This window comes from Pectinophora gossypiella, chromosome 2 (assembly GCF_024362695.1).
Source record: "Pectinophora gossypiella chromosome 2, ilPecGoss1.1, whole genome shotgun sequence".
Taxonomy (NCBI): Eukaryota; Metazoa; Arthropoda; class Insecta; order Lepidoptera; family Gelechiidae; genus Pectinophora; species Pectinophora gossypiella.
The window spans coordinates 8,806,001-8,828,651 of NC_065405.1; the positions used below are offsets into that span (position 1 = coordinate 8,806,001).

The 22,651-nt window shown below is 39.9% G+C and overlaps 1 protein-coding gene across 1 annotated transcript; it reads left to right on the forward strand.

Moving 5' to 3' along the window:
- Positions 1–9: 9 nt before the first annotated feature.
- LOC126377544 (tudor domain-containing protein 7) lies at positions 10–22,097 on the forward strand. The gene is made up of 21 exons (XM_050025340.1): positions 10–168; positions 287–428; positions 613–707; positions 790–1,004; positions 1,120–1,281; positions 2,662–2,826; positions 2,927–3,079; positions 5,281–5,469; positions 6,215–6,432; positions 7,279–7,393; positions 7,761–7,937; positions 8,141–8,232; positions 9,526–9,688; positions 17,591–17,827; positions 17,946–18,145; positions 18,232–18,379; positions 18,787–19,016; positions 19,619–19,823; positions 20,509–20,660; positions 20,738–20,898; positions 21,080–22,097. The coding sequence occupies exons 3-21, from the start codon at positions 623–625 to the stop codon at positions 21,307–21,309; spliced, it is 3,297 nt and encodes a 1,098-aa protein (XP_049881297.1). The 5' UTR covers positions 10–168; positions 287–428; positions 613–622; the 3' UTR covers positions 21,310–22,097.
- Positions 22,098–22,651: the final 554 nt, after the last annotated feature.

Sequence of the window (22,651 nt, forward strand, 5' to 3'; positions counted from 1 at the left end):
GTTAATCTGTGCTGAAACCATTCATTCTTTTTATTGCCATTCCATGGTACAATCATTTTTTTCGAAAACGTTGAAAATATCTCGATCGACACCACATAATTTAATAACCGAATTACGAAATTACGACAACAGTTTTGTTTAACTACCGAAGAGACGGAAACTGAAATTGTATGTTAGCAGATCTTTTCAATATTTTATAGATACAAGATTCTTTGAAAGAGAAAGTCTTGGTCGAATAGCACATATTGGAGGATTTCTCTTGCTTACGCGTCAATTATTTTTACAGAAATCTGGGGAGATAATTGTTACAAAGAACGCAACCGTTCGACATGTAACGTTGCTTTTAGGATGTTATTTTCCGGACTTGAGGTACCCACTTGAATTTAAGTGTGAGTGGAGGTCTTTTCTTTACCGGCAGTCTTTCAAAGGTTGGTACGCATATACAGTACATAAACATGCTTTTTTTACTAGAATAACAGTCTTCATTTCATCTTCTTATTCAATTCGTTGATAATCTTATATTTCTCATTACAGTAGGTATTTGTTTATATAAATAAAAGGTTTTGAATAATCAAGCCTTCCCTTACTTAGGTTATTATTAATTGCTTGCAGTTCTATAATCATGGCTGATAAAGAACAAGTGATTCAAGCATTACGGGCTACACTCATATCTGTTAAAGGAGCATTGACTATCAAACAATGTAACCGTAAGTGATAATTGCATACCTACTTTTTGTTTAAACAAAATGCAATATATGCTAAATAAAATATACTATATGCTTTGTACAGGGGACTACAAAGAGCTTCAAGGAGAGTGGATACCATTTAAAAAGTTGGGTTACCCAACTTTGGACAAACTTTTTTTGGATGTCCCAGGCTTCAAAGTGACCCAAATAAATGGCGAGTGGTATGTGGATGCCATAGCAAGTCAAGAAACTCAGCATATTGCAACTATGGTTTCAAAACAAAAAGCAAGCAAAAAGTCTGTGAAGCTAAACTATCCTGTAAGTATTGTTGAAGTGTGTCTGGAACTCAGATGTGAGGAGAATAAAATATTAATCATTTGTGGAATATGAGGTTTATAAGTATTTCAATAAATAAATAATTTTTATGTTTCAGAATCGTTTTCCAAAGAAACAAGGGTCCTGGCGAAAACCAGCTTCAAATAACAATTATTCTTCTAACCACACAACCAGCCAGTACTCCAATCAATATTCTAACCAATATTACAGAGCTAAAGGAAGTACTCTGTACAATAACAATTATAGTTATAACAATAAGGTTAGTCATTTTGGTTATATATGTTTAGTTTTAAAGTATTGTTATGTGGTTCTGCATGGTTAACTTAAAATTGGGACGTGTCTGCTGGAACATGAAACCAGCACCTTTGTCTACATTAAGGATAAACTATCACTCATTATCAAATAAACCCTGTACATTTTTCACTTACTAATTAGCTTTCTAATTATACTGCTTTTAGTTTATACAAATAAGTTTGTACAAATCCCCTATATTTAATTAGTGATGTTCCGGATATCTATATCTACATCTATATCCGATATAATTGAAAGGTCCGTATCCGTGTCCGTATTCATTAATTTTCAATTGATAGGATGAATTGCTAGGTACTGGGAGACTTTTTGGGCACTTTATGTTTGTTTAATGTTTTTTTCTATGTGACTTAGAACAAAATAATCTCTAGGAACGGCGTTACAAAATTGATTCAAACACTACGTAGCACACACTCGCGCCTCGCATACTATAACTACGCGCTGCGCTTCATCCGTCCCTTATTCGTTGATTTTCTGACCTAACTTCCCTACCTACCTTATTCATTATTAATTAAAATTATGAACAAATACATAAGTCAACAAAGCCTTCATACTTCAATGTCTACACGCAAAAGGCACCTTGTTCATTACTGTAAATTTTCGATATATTAATAATACCAACTTTTAAAAAAAATCTTTATTTCGAAGCGTTTGCAGTCTGTTGCGTCGTGCGCTCACCACAAAGATGCGCAAGCCTGCCGACGACCGCGAATTAAAAATTGATGACCACAATTTGTATTTAAAAAATACTTTGCCATTCTTTTTACAGAAATGGAATCAGTAAATGATACTCGTAGTGTAGTTCATTTCAAAGTGATAAAAATATCACCAGGTATAATAAATGATACATATGGTTGTACAGGTGATTAGGTAGAATTAAAAAATCTATTAAATACAATTAGAGTATTTTTTACTTTTTAAAACCTAATATTTGGTACCATTACTTATATTGCATACATTTATCGTAGTAAGTATCGTTGTTATCGTAATAATAATAGTAACTGAAAACTACTAGGTAAGTCATCTATCTCTTGAGATCAATATCATAGCATGTTATAACATTTTTTATAAATATGAGAGAATGAGAAAAACCAAAAACTCAGTAATTATGATGAGATCAATATACCTAATAGAAAGTTACCGATTTCATATGAAATCATATGAAAATAAAGATCGTATCCGCGGATCTTGACGCCAAATATCCGTATTCGGATCCGTATTCTCGGATATACATTTATAACGTTCCACCACATCACTAATTTTAATGGTTAAACAGATGGTAAAGTTATAATTTTTTTATTAATATAATATAAACGTTTTTATATTGCAGTTCTCCTATAACAATAAATACAACAAGACAAATGAAACTAAAAATAATTTTGGAAAACAAACATTAAAATCAGCGAGTGACTACACAGAAAAGACAGCACATAATACTTCAAAAAATTATACAACCTCACAAGTTATAAAAGAATCAAATGCGGTTACCCAAGAGGTAGGTAGATATATTGTTAAGACATTTTTTGATAAAAATAAATAATATGTATATGTATAATGCTATTAATTTCACTGTTTAATAAAATTGTGTTTTTCAGTTAAAACATTCCGTGAACATTGAAAATAAACCAGAAATTAAGTCCAGTAAAAAAGTTTCGGCAACACAGAGGCTCTCAAATCTCCGTAATAGCTTGAACACAGTAGATCTCATTCCATTACAATTTCCAGCATCTACTAATAATGACTGTTTGGTTAGTACCTTCATTATTTATGTTATATCCATAAGTTATAATTTACACACATACTGGTGCTGATTCCTGTACACACCATCTAATTTTATTTCGAGTTATACGTATCATTTTCTTATCTGCTGAAAAAGAAAGGGACGGATAATTGACAGGCATAAAATTTATGAAACACGATAATTTTAGGCAGTAATTTTAAAAAACTTCCAAAATTTTATATTGGCGAATAACCCGAGAGAATTAAGATGACAGCACACGTCAAACGGGTAGCATATATGAGCTAGATGCCTATTTTATTCGCCAGGTTATTCAGTCATTTTAAAATTAACAGTTGCCAATCATCCGTCCCTTTCCTTTCCTACGCATACGAAAATGACAGATATAAGTTAAAATAAAATTAGGATGTGTCTGCAGGAATCGGGGGCCATTATTCACATATAACATGTATATGTCGAAAATAAGTGGCGTTAAAAACAATAAAAATATTAACGTCATCTAAGGATATAAATTTAAACTGTGAGTGGCAAAATTATCATTAGCAAAACTTATCAATTCAATAAATTAATTAGGTATTATATTGGTGTTGGGCATTGGTGCTGATTGTGGCAGACACAAAATTTATTTTAAGTTTCACAATTATAAAACTTTTTACCTCTTTATGGCACTCATCGTGAGTGAAGAACGGCTAATTTTAGAGCTGTTAAAAAAAAAAAAATTTTGTCCGTCTGATCGGCACAATGGACAAGGTAAATAAACCTAAGAAACAGAAAACTACATAACAGGTACCTTGTTATACCTAACAAAGAGAACTAGTTGTTGGATTATGTCATCGCGTTTGAACCACTTCACAATTTAGTGTCGATTGGTAAAGATTAAAATGTTAAACTAATGTAAGCAAAAAATTCAAGGGCTGAGTTTCTTAAGTGGCTCTTAAATTTCCTTCAGAACATAGTGACACAATCCATCGAATATGGCCCTGATTTTTGAGCGATAACGTGGGTCGTGCGAGGACTATCTCGTGCTTCACGAAACAGACAGTCGTCAAAAACCAGTGTGATTCACAGGCAAAAAACATAAAAACGAGTCGTATGGAATCGTCTCTGCTGAAGTCTACACCAGGCTTAACAGTGCTTCTATTTCTTATGTTTATCAAATAGTAGGTACAATATTGTATTGTTGTTTAATGCGATGATAGCCGAGAGATATTAAGAAATTTGAAGCAAAAGAAGAGATTTAGCATCTAAGATCAAGATGAATTTATACCTACTGTATGTAATGTAATTCATAATAAATTATTATTTTATTAGTCCATTTTGTCATAGACAGTATCGTTTCGAAATTGTCTTTATGTTCTGCGTGTTTGTTAGGCTGCCGCTGCTCAACTCGCCAACGGCATCGCAGCTCTCTTAAATTCTAGTTCTTTGTTCGCTAGATTATTTTATATTTACACTCAAAAAATACTAGAATAAAATATATGCTTTTATTCTATAGTCTGGCCTTCTGGCTCTATGTTCGTTTGGTCTAAATCCATATTTCTCTAGAAATTAGAATATTCGCGAATTAAGAACTACGAAATAATGTTCTGTCTCTATCTCTCTTTTATAGAATGGACATTGACTCGTGTGCAGTGATGTGCCGTTCCCAGGAATGTTTCTAAACTGGGAATGTTCCCGTTGTAAGAACAGTTTTATAGTATGGACACTGGCTGCTTTTCTTTTTCAAATTGTTCTTTGTTGTGCTCTGGTCTTATCTACCTAAAGCTTAGGTGATAAGGCTCTTTTTACGTAAGTTTTACGCCGAGAACGTTCCCAAAGTGGGAATATTCACGGGACCAGACCACACGAGTCGTGTGGTCTAAATACATCTTTACAGATCATCTGTGATGGAGAATCTCTCTCTGACGGATATTGTTTTCGTATAGTTGTGTTGGAGATGATGATCTCTAGCTCCAATAGGTATAATACCTTTTCCATCAGCTACTTAATTGCATTGTTCTATGGAATAAAGTCTTATCCTAATTTTTAAGTTAATAAAAACTTCGGCGACAAACGAATTTGTTATTACCAAGCCCCCACCCACACGTGAAACTGCTGTCTTTGCAGATAACATACACTGCGACTCACTTTATTTATCGCATCACGTGTATGTCCATTGCTACTTTGAACCACTTTGGAAAGTTCTAACATTTCCTAATTACTGTTCTGCAGCCACAGGCAGGCAGCGGGCCAGTGGCTCACGTGGTCCCGGCGCACACTTTGGAGCCGCCGCCAGAATCCACTTCCGCAGTGGACAAGCTAGAGTGGACTTGTCGAAAGCTAGGACTGCCGAAGCCTGAGTTTAAGGTCATTGATATGAAACCGAAACGGGGACTTAGCGCCTATGTCTGCCAATGTACCGTAAGTTATTTTTGTCAACAAGAGCTTTAATTATAAATTTCTGGAACATAATGGTATAATATAAAGTAAATTAAATGAATAAATAAATAAAATATATCCATCTCAGGACCTCCTATCAACAGTGGTTGCAAGTTGTGTTTGTTTAATTACAGGCGTTGCCCACCCCATTAGGGATTATGGGCGTGAGCCTATGTATGTAATTATTTTGTGTACGTATAATACCTACCAAGTCTGCCGTTAGTTTTGTGGTTCTGTACCTATATAATTTACTTTAGGTCAAGTGAGCCACTTACATGTTTCTCGTTTAAATGTACAATAAATAAATACATTATTCAGGTTACAAGGGAATTTCTACGATTATATTCGACACCTAAATACTGTTAATATCGTGTTACATTTTAACTGTAATGGTTTATATTGTAAAAATCTTTTCTATTCTCATATTAGAATGAGTTTAGAATGGTGATTCCCCTTATGTGATTATGTGATAATGATGGGGATATCATGATAATGATGGTGGCCCGCTACAAGGTGGACCGACGATCTGGTGAAGGTCGCGGAAAGCCGTTGGATGCGGGCAGCGCGGGACCGATCGTCGTGGAGATCCTTGGGGAAGGCCTATGCCCAGCAGTGGGCGTCGTACAGCTGATGATGATTATGGTGATATAAGAGAATGGTGATTCATATTTGTCACAAATAAAGAAATAAATAAAATAAAACATTTAAATGAATTATTGATATTCAGGTGGGGACAACGTATAAGACGTCGTCGTATCCGGACTTGTCCCCTTCGGAGGAGCTGGCGAGGGAGGTGGTGGCAGTGAAGCTGATGGGTGAGATCGAGAGCTCTGAGGCGGGCGGGCTGCCAACGTCCTCCAGCCGCAAGGCCACCGCCTGCCTCGCTGACCTCGTCGCCGAGCACGAGGCCGGCCTCTGGGCCACCACCGTGCCACATCTCTACAGGTGAGCACAAACTACTACAACACATTTTGCTTCACTTGCATGCGTATGATTGAATTCATTCTCACAGAAAAGACTGAGCATACATTGAAGTTGACATCTTGACGACTTGGATACTGACATTACAGCATAAGCTGATTCATGTCTATGTGGTGTATGATGTGACCAATTTGACACAATGTGGACACGGAACTCAAATCAAATAAACCTGTGGTCTCAAGGAATTAGGTACCCGTTTGGGCATTGTAATAATTACTTGGTACAATGAAAAACAAATAGCCTGGAAAGTCCCTCATTGATATACAGTACTCTGTGGTACCAACACAAAGACGACTCTCGAAATCACGGTCCAAAATCTGTTCCCCGCTCCGCTGCCTTGATATTCACCTTGCGCGTTTTCAATACAAATCTTTTCATTAAAACGCCCGCTGAAATCCGCTCCCACTGACTTCGTATTTACTGCCGGTGGCCCTAATAGTAGGTAACTTATACGTATTTGCTTTATACAATTTATCTTGAATCTTGACGCTTCTACGTAACATTATCCAATTAGAGTTTGTAGATATTGTATGTATAATGTTTCAATAACAAATGTGTGCTCAACCTTTATAATATTTTATTTTTTTCACAATTTGACTTTAATTTCATTGTAGAAAAAATCCATAATACCACCTAACTCTTTTTACTTTATGTAGCGTAGCAAGCGCCTAACTATTTATTATTATTTCTATCATATTTAATGTACCATAGCACATTCTCATATCATTGTAGGTAGTTTCAATATTGTATTTATGACTAAAGTATGTATCCTGAAGATTGAATGCCAGTGCATTACTAATTTTGTTTTAGAGAAAAGTATGGCGAAAATTTACCCAGTAACTGGCAAGAACTGGTGGAAAATTGTCCACGAATAATAAAAGACAGAGTCGTTAACGGATTGTTAGTACTTCTGCCCAATAATGAGGTAAGTACGTAAAACACATTAGATATCCCACTATAATACACATAATATGTATAACTATACAAGATTTTATCTGTTATTATTTATATTGTTTCTTTTGTATACAAACTTATATACAATATTTTTTCAAACATTGTCATCATTACACTATCCATGAACATGTTTTGTTTTGATTGGTTTTAAATCATATTCTTGCTTCACATCTGTAACTTTACTAACAATACTATGACTAACTCATTGTAAACATTATTGTAAAAACGACGAATTTCTGTAAGTATACCTTTCTTATCTTCTTTGATGGCTGCCTTGTAATGTAACTTAGCCTATGTATATACTAACAAATATTAAACGTTAAATATAACGATTGTAGGAGTCATCGCCAGCGACTCTGGACAGCAGTGTGTACATTCCGGCGCTATCGGATGACGCTATCGACAGCGACCTGCCGCCGCTGCAGTTCCCCGAAGGCGACTTTTGGAATGTATTCGTTACCGTCGCCAATTCCACCCTTGAAATCTGGCTTAGGATAGTCGGGCCTGCATACAGCGTGAGTACTAGTAGTAACTATTCACTAATCTGTGGTAATACTATTACAGTCCAACTATATAATTTCAGAACTTTCTTACTACCTTGCTCAGCTGTGTTCTTGAAACTTAATTGGCTGGTTTATGACTAAGCAATACTAACTTCAACTAAACAAATATAATATATTCAATAAAATAAGATTTATATAAATACCGTTTATTACAGGATGCATTCGACAATCTAATTCCTGATATGGCTTCGTACTACGAGAGATCCGGAACTACGGTTGATAAGTCAATGATAATAAAAAATGCGTGGTAAGTAAATTATCACTTCACCAATTTTTACCCAAAAATGGGGAAAAATACTAAAATCTGACAATATTCTTGAGCATGTGTAATAATTTTGTTCGCGACTGTACTTGTCTTGATAAATGTATGACATAGGTTATAATGACTTTTTGACATATTTCTACAAAGAGAATCAGGTCCAAATTATGATGGTAGGGAGTACTATTTCATACGAGTTTATTGACATTAGTTACAAACTGAAGTATGCAAGCGTTCCCCAGATAATAGGTATTTTCAAAACGTCAAGCCAGCGGGATCAAAGAACTGCCTTTATAACTTTGGAACCGTTGAAGTACTAATTTCGGTATTTTGCAGAGGGTGATTTCTATTTCGGTACTATTTTTTGGCGTTTAAATCAAAGCGAAAGACCTTGTCGTTAACTCTCGCCAAATTTCGCTCACCGTCAAGCTAGCAAGTGCAATAAAACATGGCTATAAATCCAGAACAGTGATGGTACTAATTTTTTTACAACAGGTACTATTTTTTCAATAAGAGTACTAATTTTTGGTATGGTCAAATTATTTTTTCGTGCCCATTTTTTTTTTGAGGCCGCTAGCTTGACGCACACGTCACTTTGACGCGTAGTTTGACATATTCTTTGTTTATTGAAATGTGACGTCACTGGGCAAATGTCTAACCCAAAAAATGTGTGGCACGACAGTTACGATTCCGTGTAATAGTGCTGTACCCTGTTACCGTTATATTCGATTTCGGTATTCGTATAATTTCATAAGTGATGGTTCCATTAGTGACTTGACTTATTGATCACTATAATTCCTGTACTAGTACTTTATTTTTCACTTTACTAGAATTATTATTTTATTGGAACAGAACTAACTTTGAAAACCTTGCGCGCTTACATAGGCCGCGCGGATACACACGCACACATCACGCTATGTTATGTGATGTGCTTGCTTACATAGTCTAGCGAGTTCTAGTATGCATTAGATTTTCTAGAATCGAAATATCGAATAATCTTTGACCGCAGCTCCGCAGTGTCGAGTAGCTTTACTACGTCTTAGTTACACTATTGCCTCATAGATGTCGCTAATTCTGTTTTTGCATGGGCGTACGGCGGTGGTTTTCCGCTGCTGACCAATATATTGCGTGACCTGTTCTTTAAAGACTAACATATTTCGTGATAATGTTACTTAGCAATAAGGCCGCCTATTGTACTCTTCTATTTCCCTTTTGTTTTTCCTGTGTGTATAATATTGTTCTTATTTTGGCTAAGTCTTCGCGCACGCTTTTTCTTGACAGGTATGCAGTCAATTTAGACGACGTAGGTTGGCAGCGTGCCAAGATCCTAGACATCGACGACGACAAAGCGACCGTCTTCCTGGGCGACCACGGAGACGATGACACGGTTCCTTTACACAGGATCAAAATTTTAGAACCACAATTCAGGCGATTACCTGCACAGGTGAGAAATGTTGATAATGAATATAGCAGCATACTATCTATAGATTTCCACTGACAACGAAAGAAACATAATTTAACTTCCATCTTGTTAACCGTTTCGGCCTTGATGTATTCCGTCACCGTAGCGTCAAAGTAGCTTTTAGTAACGTTAAATGGTCTCCCTCTCAAAAAATAAATTCTAATATTCTAAGGTATCAATCAAAAAGTTTGTAATAACAAAACATATTATTATTAATGTGATGGAACAACATTGCGATTTTCGGCCTTTTTCCTTTAGATCTACAAAAATTACCCTATAGGTTTTGATTCTCTTCCGAAATTTATGAAAATATGGCTAAAAATGACTATATTTTTGGATTTCATTAATTTAACCAATGCCAATGATAATAATGTATCTCGCAAGATGCGAGGATGGCTGTTCACAATGCAGTACTTGTCCCTACTCTGAAGTACGGTAGTGAATGTTGGGTATGACAGAAGTAGCATGAAAGTAGTATTAATGCCGTAGAAATGAGGTATTTGCGTAGCATCTGCGGTGTTAAGTTGAGTGATAGAGTGAGAAACAGTGTGATAAGACAGAGACGTGGTGTAAAAAACGATATAGTAACTTAGATTGAGAAGGGAATGTTAGGTTGGTTTGGACACGTAGAGCGGATGAAGGATAATAGAATTCCGAAAGTGTTATATTAAGCGAAAGTTGATGGTATGGTTGGCAGAGGAAGACGTAGAAGGACTTAAAAAAGGTTTAGTACGATGTACTCTGAACCGGCGTGTGTGTATGAAGCGTTTGATGAATGTAGAGGAAGCAAGAGAAGTGTGTCAGGATCGAAGCAAATGGAATTCTATAGTCTCTGCTTACCCCGGTGGGAAATAGGCGTAAATTTATGTATGTATGTTCATTGATCGATCCCTATTTGGTGGATATCCCAACTATTCGCACAAAGCCCTTCGCATCGTCCTTCATTATGCGCACTGCTAACGAGTGGAATTCTCTGCCGTCTTTTGTATTTCCGAATGCATATATCGTGGCCATATCATAGAATTGATCATTTCATGAAATGATCGACCATTTCATGAAATGGTCGTATTTCATGAAATAGAACAACATTCGTTGGCCACATCACGACAGGATCTTTGCGCCCAAAGGGGGCACTCTCATTTATTATAGAAAGTCACTTCACTGTATACCTATAGACCCGCCTGCCCTCACTGACATTGAGGCTTCGATCTGTCGAGTGGGCATGACAGGACATCAGCCAATCACACTAGTGTCGGCTTATCTATCTCCTAATAACTCTAAGAGGTTACTTAGAAGTGACCTCGAAGCCCTCTTTAATCTCAGTAATTCAGTCATAATTGCAGGCGATCTTAACGCTAAACATCTTTCTTGGAGTTGCTTAACAACAAACACAAGAGGCAGGGTATTAGAAACTCTAGCCGAGCCCCTCTATTATGATATAATAACACCATTGCAGCCCACTAGATATCCCCCTGACTTGAACCACAGACCAGAAATACTCGACTTGGCGCTTCTAAAGAACATAAACTTACGTCTATGTTCTATAGAAGTACTACACGAGTTACAATCCGACCACCGACCTGTTATATTAAAACTAGGCTCCCGTTTAGACGCCCCTGATAATCCAGCAACCCCTAAGACAGTACTGGACTGGGAGAAGGTGGCCGAAGGCCTCCAGTCTTCTAGTTCAGTATACTTAGATAGTATCCCAGTAGAAATAGTCTCCTTAGAGGAGGCCTCGACAGCTATTAACTCCCTCACGGATCACGTGAGGTCGGTTTTGAATGAAAGTTCAAAACAGGTTCAAAACAGGTTCCGGAGATGGAAGACCATCGCTGGAAACTGCCTACCGACATCCGTGATCTGCTAACGGAGAAAAACGCAGCCACCCGCGCATATGATTCCAATCGCACCGAGGAATGTCGCCGTCATTTGCGTCTCTTGCAGCATACTGTAAGAAAACGTATTAATGACATGCGACAGAATCGGTGGGATAATCTTTTGAGCGGCATTGAGCCCCACCACCAGGCCATCTGGCAGCTGTCTAGGTCTCTTCAAAAGGATACGGTTGTTCCTACTCCTCCTCTCAATAGGCCTAACCAACCCCCCGCTTTTGACGATGACGAAAAAGCCGAATGCCTTGCCGACAGTCTCGAAGCCCAATGTTCGCCCAGTACTCTCCCTATCGATCGTAGGCACCTCTCGACGGTGAACTCTGAAGTTCAGCGTAGGGCTTCTGTACCTCCCACCGATCCTCCTCTTCCACAGGTTACTGAGGAAGAGGTACTAGGTATCATCAAAAGATTTCATACCCGAAAAGCCCCTGGCTCAGACGGTATCACGAATCGTGTCCTTAAAAACTTCGGTGCTCCCCTCATCTGCTTACTAACGGCAATATTCAACGTCGCCATGAGCAACTGCGTCTTTCCACAGCAGTGGAAAGAAGCAATTGTAATTGGTATACCAAAGCCTGGGAAACCTAAAAACGAACCTTCCAGTTACCGCCCTATAAGTCTCCTCAATACCATGGGGAAGATTTATGAGCGGCTCATATTTGCTAGATTACGGGACTACGCCGAATCCAATAGTCTTATTCCACCAGAGCAGTTTGGTTTTAGAACCAAACACTCCTGCGTTCAACAAGTGCACCGTATTGTTGAACATATCTCCAGTAGATTAAACTTAAAAAAACCTGTCGCTACGGGAGCGCTCTTCTTCGATGTGGCGAAAGCGTTCGACAAAGTCTGGCACAACGGCTTGATCTACAAGCTTTATTCACTGGGAGTGCCAGACCGTCTCGTGCACATCATACGAGACTTCCTCTCAAATCGTACCTTTCGCTACCGCGTGGAAGGGACGCTCTCGTCACCGCACCCGATACATGCCGGAGTCCCACAAGGCTCCGTCCTCTCCCCTTTACTATTTTCATTGTATACTAGTGACATTCCCAAATCCCCTAATACCGAATTAGCTTTATTTGCGGATGATACAGCCATCTATTCTTCGTGCCGTGGTCGAGTTATGATGACCGGAATCCTCCAACGCGCGGCCAATGCCTTGGGCAAGTGGTTTCGCAAATGGAGAATCGAGGTAAACCCGGAGAAAAGTGCAGCGGTGTACTTTTCAAAGGGCTATTATAACACGCCACGGTCACGCCGTCAACTTAAAATCATTAAGATGTTTGGCAAGCCGATCCCTTGGGAGGAGCAAGTCAAATATCTCGGCGTAGTCTTAGATAGACGTCTTACTTTCAAGGCCCATATCAAACGTGTGCGCGATCGCGCCGCGTTTGTAATGGGCCGTCTTCACTGTCTCCTTAACAAGCGAAGTAAATTGTCCCTTAGGAATAAGGTCAAAATCTATACGACTTGCATCCGTCCGATCATGACCTATGCAGGGGTAGTTTTCGCTCATGCGAGTCCCTCTCAAATCCACCGTCTACAGGTAATACAAAATCGTTTCATGCGGAAAGCCACGGGAGCTCCGTGGTTCCTTCGCAATGAAAATCTGCACATTGACCTAGGTCTGCCAACCATTGCCCAATGGCTCAAATTAGCTTCCAAACGTTTTTTCGATTCTGCTCCGCACCACCCAAATCCCCTGGTAGTTGCGGCTTCCGAATACATCCCGCTTAGGGACGGTACTGAAAAGTATCGGCGTCCGAAGGACGTAATATACGATCCCGACGACCCGATTACTCTAGCCATAGAGGCAGCCAATCAGCTCGCGACACCAAACACTTCAGGACCCCGATACCGACCCCGCCGGCGTGGTCGACGATTTCCCTCATTCAGCGCTTATCGCTATCGACCCACTAGGGTCGATTAATTCTTTCAAATATTTTTCCTCTCAGACGACGCCCTGAGCCGAGGTTCGCGCCCAACTGGGCACCCTCAGGCCTGTTGTCTTAAACGTTGTACCGGGTGAGAGCCTTCAGCGCTCCCCATTTGTCCGGCCAAGTAGTTAATGCCATCTGCGGCAAATCTACAATAAGTCACGTCAAAAAAAAAAAAAAAAAAAAGTTGGCCACATCATGATGTGGCTTGGCCAGATCAATGAACACAAAACGTTTAACGATATGACCAACTAAATGCATGATTACTTCATGATATGGCCAAACGTTAGCGATCATATCGTAAAATAGTAACATTATCCACCGGTAGTGGCGCTGGTGTCGCTTTGTTTATGTTTTGCATAATGGCGGCGGACAATAATTATTCTTGTGTGAACGCGAATAATACGAATAATAATGAGCAAATACAAGATAAAAGTGCATTGAAGCAATGTTTTGACACTAAGGTGAAAAGAAAAACTCGTATTAACAGTAGACAGCAACTTTATTTTTATTTTTAGGTTATATGGCAAATAATGAAGGTCGAGTGACCACGCTACGTAAATCAATGGACTATTATTGGATTTCAAAATATGATATAATTAAAACTGCGAATGAAGAGATATTAATTTTAAAAAAGAAAAATATAGACGATCCTACTGTCCGTAAAGTTTCTTTTTTTGACGTGACTTATTGTAGATTTGCCGCAGATGGCATTAACTACTTGAAACGGGATTCTATTAAAACGCATAAATGTTTTTGTCATAATTTAAATTATCATAATCCTTTTTTTATAATTTTTACAAGCCATAACGGTAGGTTAGGGTGCGGCGGGGGTGGCCCTTGGGCCACCCCTACGCCGCCAGTATGTTTATCTTACACACGAAAAGTATACTGAATGATGACCAATGGCATGAAATAGTGTCAAAAAATATGACGACGACTTCAAAGCGAGATGCAGTTACGGCGTATATGTCAACTACATCAACACTCCGTTAATCGAAAATGACTTTTTAATTTTTATTTGACTTTTAAACATTTTTGTACTTTGTACTAGAGTAATACATTATTTCCTACCTTATTTCGCGTTTTTATTACACCACTTATCATGGACACCCTACATTAATGATATGGCCAAACGTGGATGGAAATATCATTAAACGCTGACGTTTAAACGATATGGTCAGTTGAAGTTGGCCATTTCATGAAATACGACCATTTCATGAAATGGTCGATCATTTCATGAAATGGTCAATTCTATGATCTGGCCACGACACATATAATCCGGGTGCTTTTAAGGCCAGAGTGAACAGGCACCTTCTGGGCGAGCTCGCTCCATCTTAGGCCTTGTCAATGCCTTCGGGCAAGTCTGAGGCCAAGAGCAAACCCATCAAAGGTAAAAAAATAGAAATAATAAAATCAAAAACTCGGCAGCCTTATTTTTTTTTATCTGATTAAAACAGTTTTAGGGTGGCTTGCGTAAGGGTCTTTAAACATGTTTAGTGGCCCACTAAACATGTTTAAAGACCCTTACGCAAGCCACCCTTAGATTTTTATATATTTTTTATATTTATATTTTAGGTTTAAAAAAGCCTCAGCGTCGCTGGACATGGGTCTCACCAAATAACCTAATCAGAAATGAAATTGACTACATACTCACATCCAATAAAAATATATTTAATGATGTATCAGTTTTAAATAACATCAAGTACAGCTCTGACCATAGGCCCGTACGAGCCAAGGTCAAATTTGATTTCAAAATATATCGCAAAAATCTTTTTCTCAGCAAGATTAAGAAAATCAACAGAGACGTCTTAATACACGATTCAGACCATTTCAACATCGAATTACATAATCAGTTCAGTTTGCTAGATTCCACGGAAGACAACATTCAAGCACAATACGACAACATCATCAACAGTATCAGAATTGCTAGTAAACGCATAAAAACACAAAGAAAAAACGACAACAAACTAACAACAGACACTTTGAAATTAATAGAAAAACGACAAGAATTTCCAGTAAATACACAACAATACAAAGAATTCGATAGAAACGTTAAAAGAAATATTAGAAGAGACCTTAGACAGTATAACACAAACTCAGTACAAACAGCCCTGGAAACAAACAAATCACTCCGAGTAGCCAGACAGGGACTCTCAAAAGGGAGAACCTGGATTACAAGATTGAAAGACAAAGACAACAAATCACATAACAATAGAAACGTAATAGTAAACATTTGCACAGATTATTATAAAGAACTTTACTCTGACCAGCACAAAGACCACACGCCTATCGACTATAGCTGCTCAGATGGAATTCCGCCTTTCAGTTACCGTGAAGTCGAAACAGCTTTAGAACAATTAAAATATAATAAAAGTCCGGGAGAAGACGGAGTAACAACAGAAGCCCTAAGAATAGGTCGATTTACTTTGGTTCCACACCTTGCCAACCTTTTTAACTCGATTTTATTTTCTGGAAAATTACCAACTAAAATGTGCCACTCCAATATCATATTGCTGCATAAAAAGGGAGACAAACAAGATCTCGGTAATTACAGACCTATAAGCCTGATATCCCATATTTATAAAACATTTATAAAAGCTATACAAAACCGCATCACAAGTTTTCTTGACCTCCATCAACCTCCCGAACAGGCCGGCTTCCGCCCAAACTTTTCCACCACCGACCACCTCCATAGCTTAAACCAAATAATAGAAAAGTTTTCTGAGTACCATCTTCCCCTTTACCTGGCCTTTGTCGACTACGCTAAGGCGTTTGACAGTGTCTCACATGCCGCGATATTTTCCGCCATGCTCAATCAAAACATTGACCCAACTTATGTCAAACTCCTCAACATTATTTACAACAATAGCACGGCCGCCATAAAGCTACAAGACACGGGGTCTCCGTTCAATGTCAATAGAGGAGTGAAACAAGGCGACCCGTTATCTCCTAAACTATTTACCGCCACCTTGGAGGAAATTTTCCGAAAACTGCAGCCAGCCTGGATGTCTAAGGGCATAGACGTGGGCGGCAAGAAACTCACCAACCTAAGATTTGCAGATGACATCGTCCTGTTCTCCACTTCAGCCAAAGAGCTCGAGATTATGCTGGACGAGCTAAACGAGGCGAGCCTTGAGGTTGGACTTAAGATGAATCGATCAAAAACACAAATTATGACCAACAGCACTAAGATAAAAATAGAATTGGATGGGCAAATATTGCACTATGTTGACGAGTATATCTACCTGGGTCAGATAACGTCCTTCGAAAACAGGCAAGACAAAGAAGTGGAAAGACGCATTCAAAATGCCTGGAAGAGTTTCTGGTCCATGAAGGAGCTAATGAAAGGTGACCTCCCGATATGTCTCAAGCGGAAACTCATTGACATGTGCATATTGCCTATCCTCACCTATGGTGCGCAAACATGGTCCCTGACCAAACATCAAAAGTCCAGACTCAAGGTTTGCCAGCGGGCTATGGAGCGCAGTATATTAGGTGTTAAACTGATCGATCGCGTTAGAAACACGACACTGCGCTCCAAAACTCAAGTGGCAGATGTCGGAGAAAAATCCGCTAAACTGAAGTGGGAATGGGCGGGACATGTCTGCCGTATGCATCCGGAAAAGTGGGCCAAAATTACAACTGATTGGGCCCCACAGGGTCGTCGACGTCGAGGTAGACCACGACGACGGTGGAGGGACGAGCTGGACGCCTTCCGGCACACCTGGCGGAACGATGCCCAGGACAGGGAGGGTTGGAAAGAGAAGGGGGAGGCCTTTGCCCAGCAGTGGGACATTGATTAGGCTACAGAAAAAAAAAAAAAAAAATTTTAGTTTTATATTTTTTTACGGGACAAGCTATATTTTCAGTACTTCTATTTTCTTGATACGGTTTTGGTTCTCGCGTGAACGAAACAACAATAAAGCACATAGTTCTGAATTCCTATTTCTGATACACGATAAATCTTGGTATTCGTCTATAAACGAAAATGCGATGATTTCCGAGGGATACAATAGAAGCGCTGTATGTGGCGACTTGGTGCGCAGGCGATCCTGTGCCGGCTGGAGGGGTGTGCGGAGCTAGCGGGGTGCGTGGAGGCGTGCGCGCTGGTGCGGCGCCGCCTGCCGGGCGAGGTGCTGGTGGCGGCGCCCGGCCTGCGCTCCGACCCCGACGACCCCAGCGTGCCGCTCGTGCTCTACGACACATCCACGCACCGCGACCTCAACCTCAATAAGGAAATCGTGCACGATTTCTGCATCGCCGGCGCCTTTAACATCACGCAGGTACCAACGACATTCTATAAAGATAGTATACCTAACCTCGAGGCTACTCCAAGTGGTGCTGTTTAAATTTTGTGAAATCTCTTTGTGTGTAAAAGTGTTGAATCGGTGTGTGTTGCAGAAGCCGTCGGAGGTGGAGGTGGGGTGCGTGTCTGAGGAGGGCCGCGTGTGGGTGGCCCGCGCCGGCGGGCGCAGCGCCGTGGCGGCGGCGCTGGCGCTGCTCACGGCGGGGCCCTACCGCCGCCCGCTGCCCGCCGCGCCGCAGGCGCCGGCGCCCGGACCCGCCACGCTCTACATCGTGCGCACGCTGGCCGGCGACTGGTGGGTGCTGCTGCGTACTGCCGACCCCTCCTACACTCCCACAGCCATGGCTCTTCGATGACATTCAACAATCTTTGTGTGTTCAGGGTTCGGTGCACGATAATAAGCGGTCTGGACGGCGAGGGCACGGTGCGGACGCAGCTAGTGGACAGTGGGCTGATCCTACGAGCGCCGCTCTCCTCCCTCGTACCTCTCCAGGCCTTCTCGCCGGCTCTGAATGCCTATCCACATCAGGTGAGCTGTTTACCGATGTTTTATATTGAATTGATCCAAAGTCAAATAGACCATACAATCCATAGATTGAAAATGGATATTCCACCTCATTTGGACAAGTACGATTGAATGAACTACCTATTTTTTAATATTATAATTAGTAATTAAAAAGACCTCCATACCCCCTCCGGTTGATCGAGGGGAGGCCTGTGCCCAGTAGTGGGACGTGTATAGGCTGTTTATGTTTTATGTTAATTAAATAAATAATAATCTTTAAATATCTTCAAAGTGGGGAAGCTTTCGTTAAAATAATCTAGCAGGGGATTATTTTAAAGAGACGGGAGGCCAATGACCACTTGTATGACGATCGGAACTGGTGTGATTTCGAAGACGTACAAAATAGTATTACCGTCGGGCGTGATCCGCAGGCGATGCACGTGCGCCTGGGCGCGGCGGAGCGCGCCGCCACCAGCATGGCGGGCCGCCTGCGCGAGCTGCTGCTGGGGCAGCGCGTGCTGTGCCGCGCGCTGCCCGCCGCCAACGTCTCGCCCGCCCCGCCCGCCGCGCCGCACGTCGAGCTGTTCGTGCGCACCGGCCCGCAGAACATACTCGCCTCCGTCAACAACGCCATACTTATGGAGTTCGAGTACCTCACTCAGTGAGTATTCGATCCGCTTGAGCTACATTTAAACTATGTTGAATAAGTATATGCACAGCGTAGCGTTGACCATGTTGCGGTATTTGTGGTATATAAAAAGGCGGCTCGTCACGCATATAGCCGCGTACTCTGCCGTGTTTTCCGTGGCGGACCTTCTAACGTAATATTAAAAAAAAATATGGACGTAATATTTTTAAATCGTCTTGGCTCGCTGCTAAATTTAAAAAAATAACATGAAGATAACACTCACGCATGCGCATAACGGGGACAGGACTATTCTCCCGCCATGCGCCATTTTGTTTTTCTTTAGCCGGGTTTTTGTTTCAAATATACGAGTACTCTCGGAACGAGTGCGCTAATAAGAACTAGATTTTATATGAGTCCACTCGTATTTCATGAAGTAGGATTCACGTCTTTAATATAAGAGAAGTTATGTATGCAACTGTACACTCAAGTGAATAAAAATCCCCTCATTATTTTGGAGTTACATAAACAACCGCTAAAATTCAAGAAAGAAAATTTGAGGCTGATGTTGACTCTATATTAATATAGACAAAAAGCTTGACGTGTGTATTTAAAGTGTGGCGTTTTTGTCATCGTAGGGATAAGGCTAAATCGGAGGAGACGGAGGCGACGAACCCGGTGGAGGCGCTGAACAGGAAGAAGGAGCGCATCTTCCGCAGCCTGTCGTCGGCCGCCGCGCCCGACGAGCGGCCGCCCGCCGCGCTGCCGCCGCCGCCGCTGCCCGCGCCCGGCAAGTGCTTCGACGTCTACGTCGCCATGGCCGCCAACCCTTGGAACTTCGTTGTTAGTATATCAACATCTCCCTAATTATCTCAACTAACTTAACTTGAAAATTTTACAGGTCCGGTTTTTTACAGAGGCGACGGTCTGACCTTCCAACCCGCGAAAGAACAACCGGCCCAATACAAGTTCTTAGATCACCTACCTCCGCATTTCCCGAAAATCTGGGTTTCCTCACGATGTTTCCCTTCATCAGTCAGCACGTGATAATAATTTATGATCGAAACATGAATTCGAAAACAATTAAAAAGTTATTGGTTTGGGCCCGTGCTGAATTCGAACCTGCGACCTCACAGTGTGAGTCAAGCTTTCTTCCAATTGGGCTACCATGGCTTTGTTGTATATACCTACAATACTATATAAACATTATTGAACATTAGAGATGGGAGCAAAATTGACAGCCTTATTTATCTCCGATAACTTTAAAATAATCGTCTTTCGCCCCGTTAACTAAACACAATAATAACCTTGAGGGTTTTATATTCACCACACTGTTTCAATGTGATGTGGTGTCTTTTTTCTACCTAAAAACAAGTGTTACATTTCTGTTCTATTCTTATGATATTTATTCAGTCTTCCTTATTTTTGGCACAAAGAGACTTTATCTCTCGCTGACCTCTGCCTTAGGCCCTGTGTTTTGTTTTTTTCTTTGAGTTATGTTATCCAAATGTGTTATAAATATTAACAGGTACAGCCCAATAGCACTAGGCACGCGCTTCAAGCTATGATGGCTTCGCTACAGACTGAATGCCCGAAGTTGTCCTCGTCGGACTTTCCGGCGTGTCCGAATTCAGGCGAATTATACACGGTGTATTATGATAAGGATGGTTCTTGGTACAGGTAATAATAACATTATTTGAAATATGTTTTCTACCATAATATTTTGAGACTAATACTTAAAATCTTTTGCTAACCAGAGTTATAGTATCGGGAGCAGTATCCGACGAGATGATCTCTGTATATTTCTGTGATTACGGTGACTTGGCGCTGTTCGCAAATAAAGATCTACGCCCGGTGCCGCCCGGAGCGCCACTGGCGCGTACCTTGCCCCCGCAGGCCATTAAGGCACGTCTCTTCGGTAAGTTGATCATGAGCTACATAAAATTAGGGGATTATAGTATAATTCATCTATTGTATATGTGCTTAGAATTCTTAAATATATATCGAAGAAGAAGTTAATTACTGTTCCTTTTGTCTGCCAAAACTAACATTGTTCCTGTATGTTATTTCCCCTATTTAAAATATATATATTCTCACAGATGTGTCGCCTCTCCATCAAGACTGGACAGTAGAAGACTGCATTAGGTTTCAAGAGTTATGTGTTGAGCAACAATTTGTGGGCATTTGCAAGGACGTGGGCAAGGACCCGCTGAACCCCAGCGAACCACTGCTCACACTCGACCTCATTGATACCTCCACTGATGAGGACATCTATCTCAACAAGCAGCTGGTTGCTGAAGGCCGCGCTAAACTCGCTTCTGCACCCTAATTTTAGTCGTAACATGTATATAACCTCATTATTATGTTGCTCTAAGAATACATAGACATGTATCCTGAATGTTTCCTTTTTCTTGTTCTTAATTACGTTATTTAAATTTTGTTGTTACAACTTTATAATACTCTTGTTATGTTATCGAAATGTGTTTATATTGAAGTTATAATTTCTAAATATGTACACTGCTTCCGATAGAAAAAACATGTATTGTATCGGTAAACCATCTCAGGTAATTTAATGCAACACTTATTTAAAAATTTAAAAGTCCTATGTTATTAGATTTAAGCGTATTTTATTCCGAGTAATTACTAAGTGTCAAATTAACCTTTGAGGTTTATCCTGCTAGACATTCACATAAATGAACTTTTAAAGTTATTAGATTTTTCCAATTAATAGAGGTATGGGTGGCTCATATGTAGGTAGCTAAGTATGCTTGTAATGTACTACATTAGCTGGAAACTTCTTAACAGATCATAGCACTAGTAGACAGTAGCACAAGTAGAATGTAGGGCAAAACTGTAACCTGTTGATTACGCATAATTCATGTTGAATCTTTAAATGTAATGTAATGACATTTATGCTTCGACATTTATCTATCCTTGTGTTTTAAAATTACTGTATTTCCAAATAAGTGTGCAAGACGAATATATTGCTCCATAATGTTTTCACACCAATGAGTAATCATCATTCCACTGTCACCCTACCACTTTCATTGCCATTGCATTAAAATATGTAACTTATTATTCATAGTAGCCATTTGAAATAAACATACTATCTGAAAAGCGTTTTTTATTAGCTGTAACAAACCAGTCAATAAATCTATAAAATCTCAGAGATTTCTTGTGTGAGTTTATGTATGTATGTATGTAACTGAACTGTTTTGGGTCAAACCGTCAAACCATATTTGTCAGTGGCTCATGGGCACTTTCCTATACACTATTCTTTTACTAATAACCTCTAGTCATTTGCTAGAGCGAGAGCAAATCCATGCAGTAGAATCCATAAACTGTTAGCGTAAACGCGTACCTACGCGTGCTGTTAAAAGTCTAAATGCAATATAAGAAATAGATCTTTATTACACACAGAAAATTCATCTAAGAAAGCAATATTGCTATTTGACAGTGGTTTGCATTGCGCACTTACTCAAATTGCAATATTGCTTTCTTAGATGAACTGCTCCAATGTGACCATTTTAACCCCCCAGATCTCATGATCTAGAGGTGAAACTTGTACTGATAGAAAGTATATTTCACATAAATACTTAAATATTTTCTTTTTTTGCCAGTTTGAACCTTTGGCAATGTTAAACTTATTTCCAGTCTATTTCTGGCTCCCC

Coding starts and splice junctions, on each gene's coding strand:
- LOC126377544 (XM_050025340.1), top strand. CDS start 623: ATGGCTGATAAAGAACAAGTGATTCAAGCATTACGGGCTACACTCATA. Junction 6,433..7,278: donor ACCGTGCCACATCTCTACAG/GTGAGCACAAAC, acceptor ATTTTGTTTTAG/AGAAAAGTATGGCGAAAATT. Junction 8,233..9,525: donor ATGATAATAAAAAATGCGTG/GTAAGTAAATTA, acceptor TTTTCTTGACAG/GTATGCAGTCAATTTAGACG.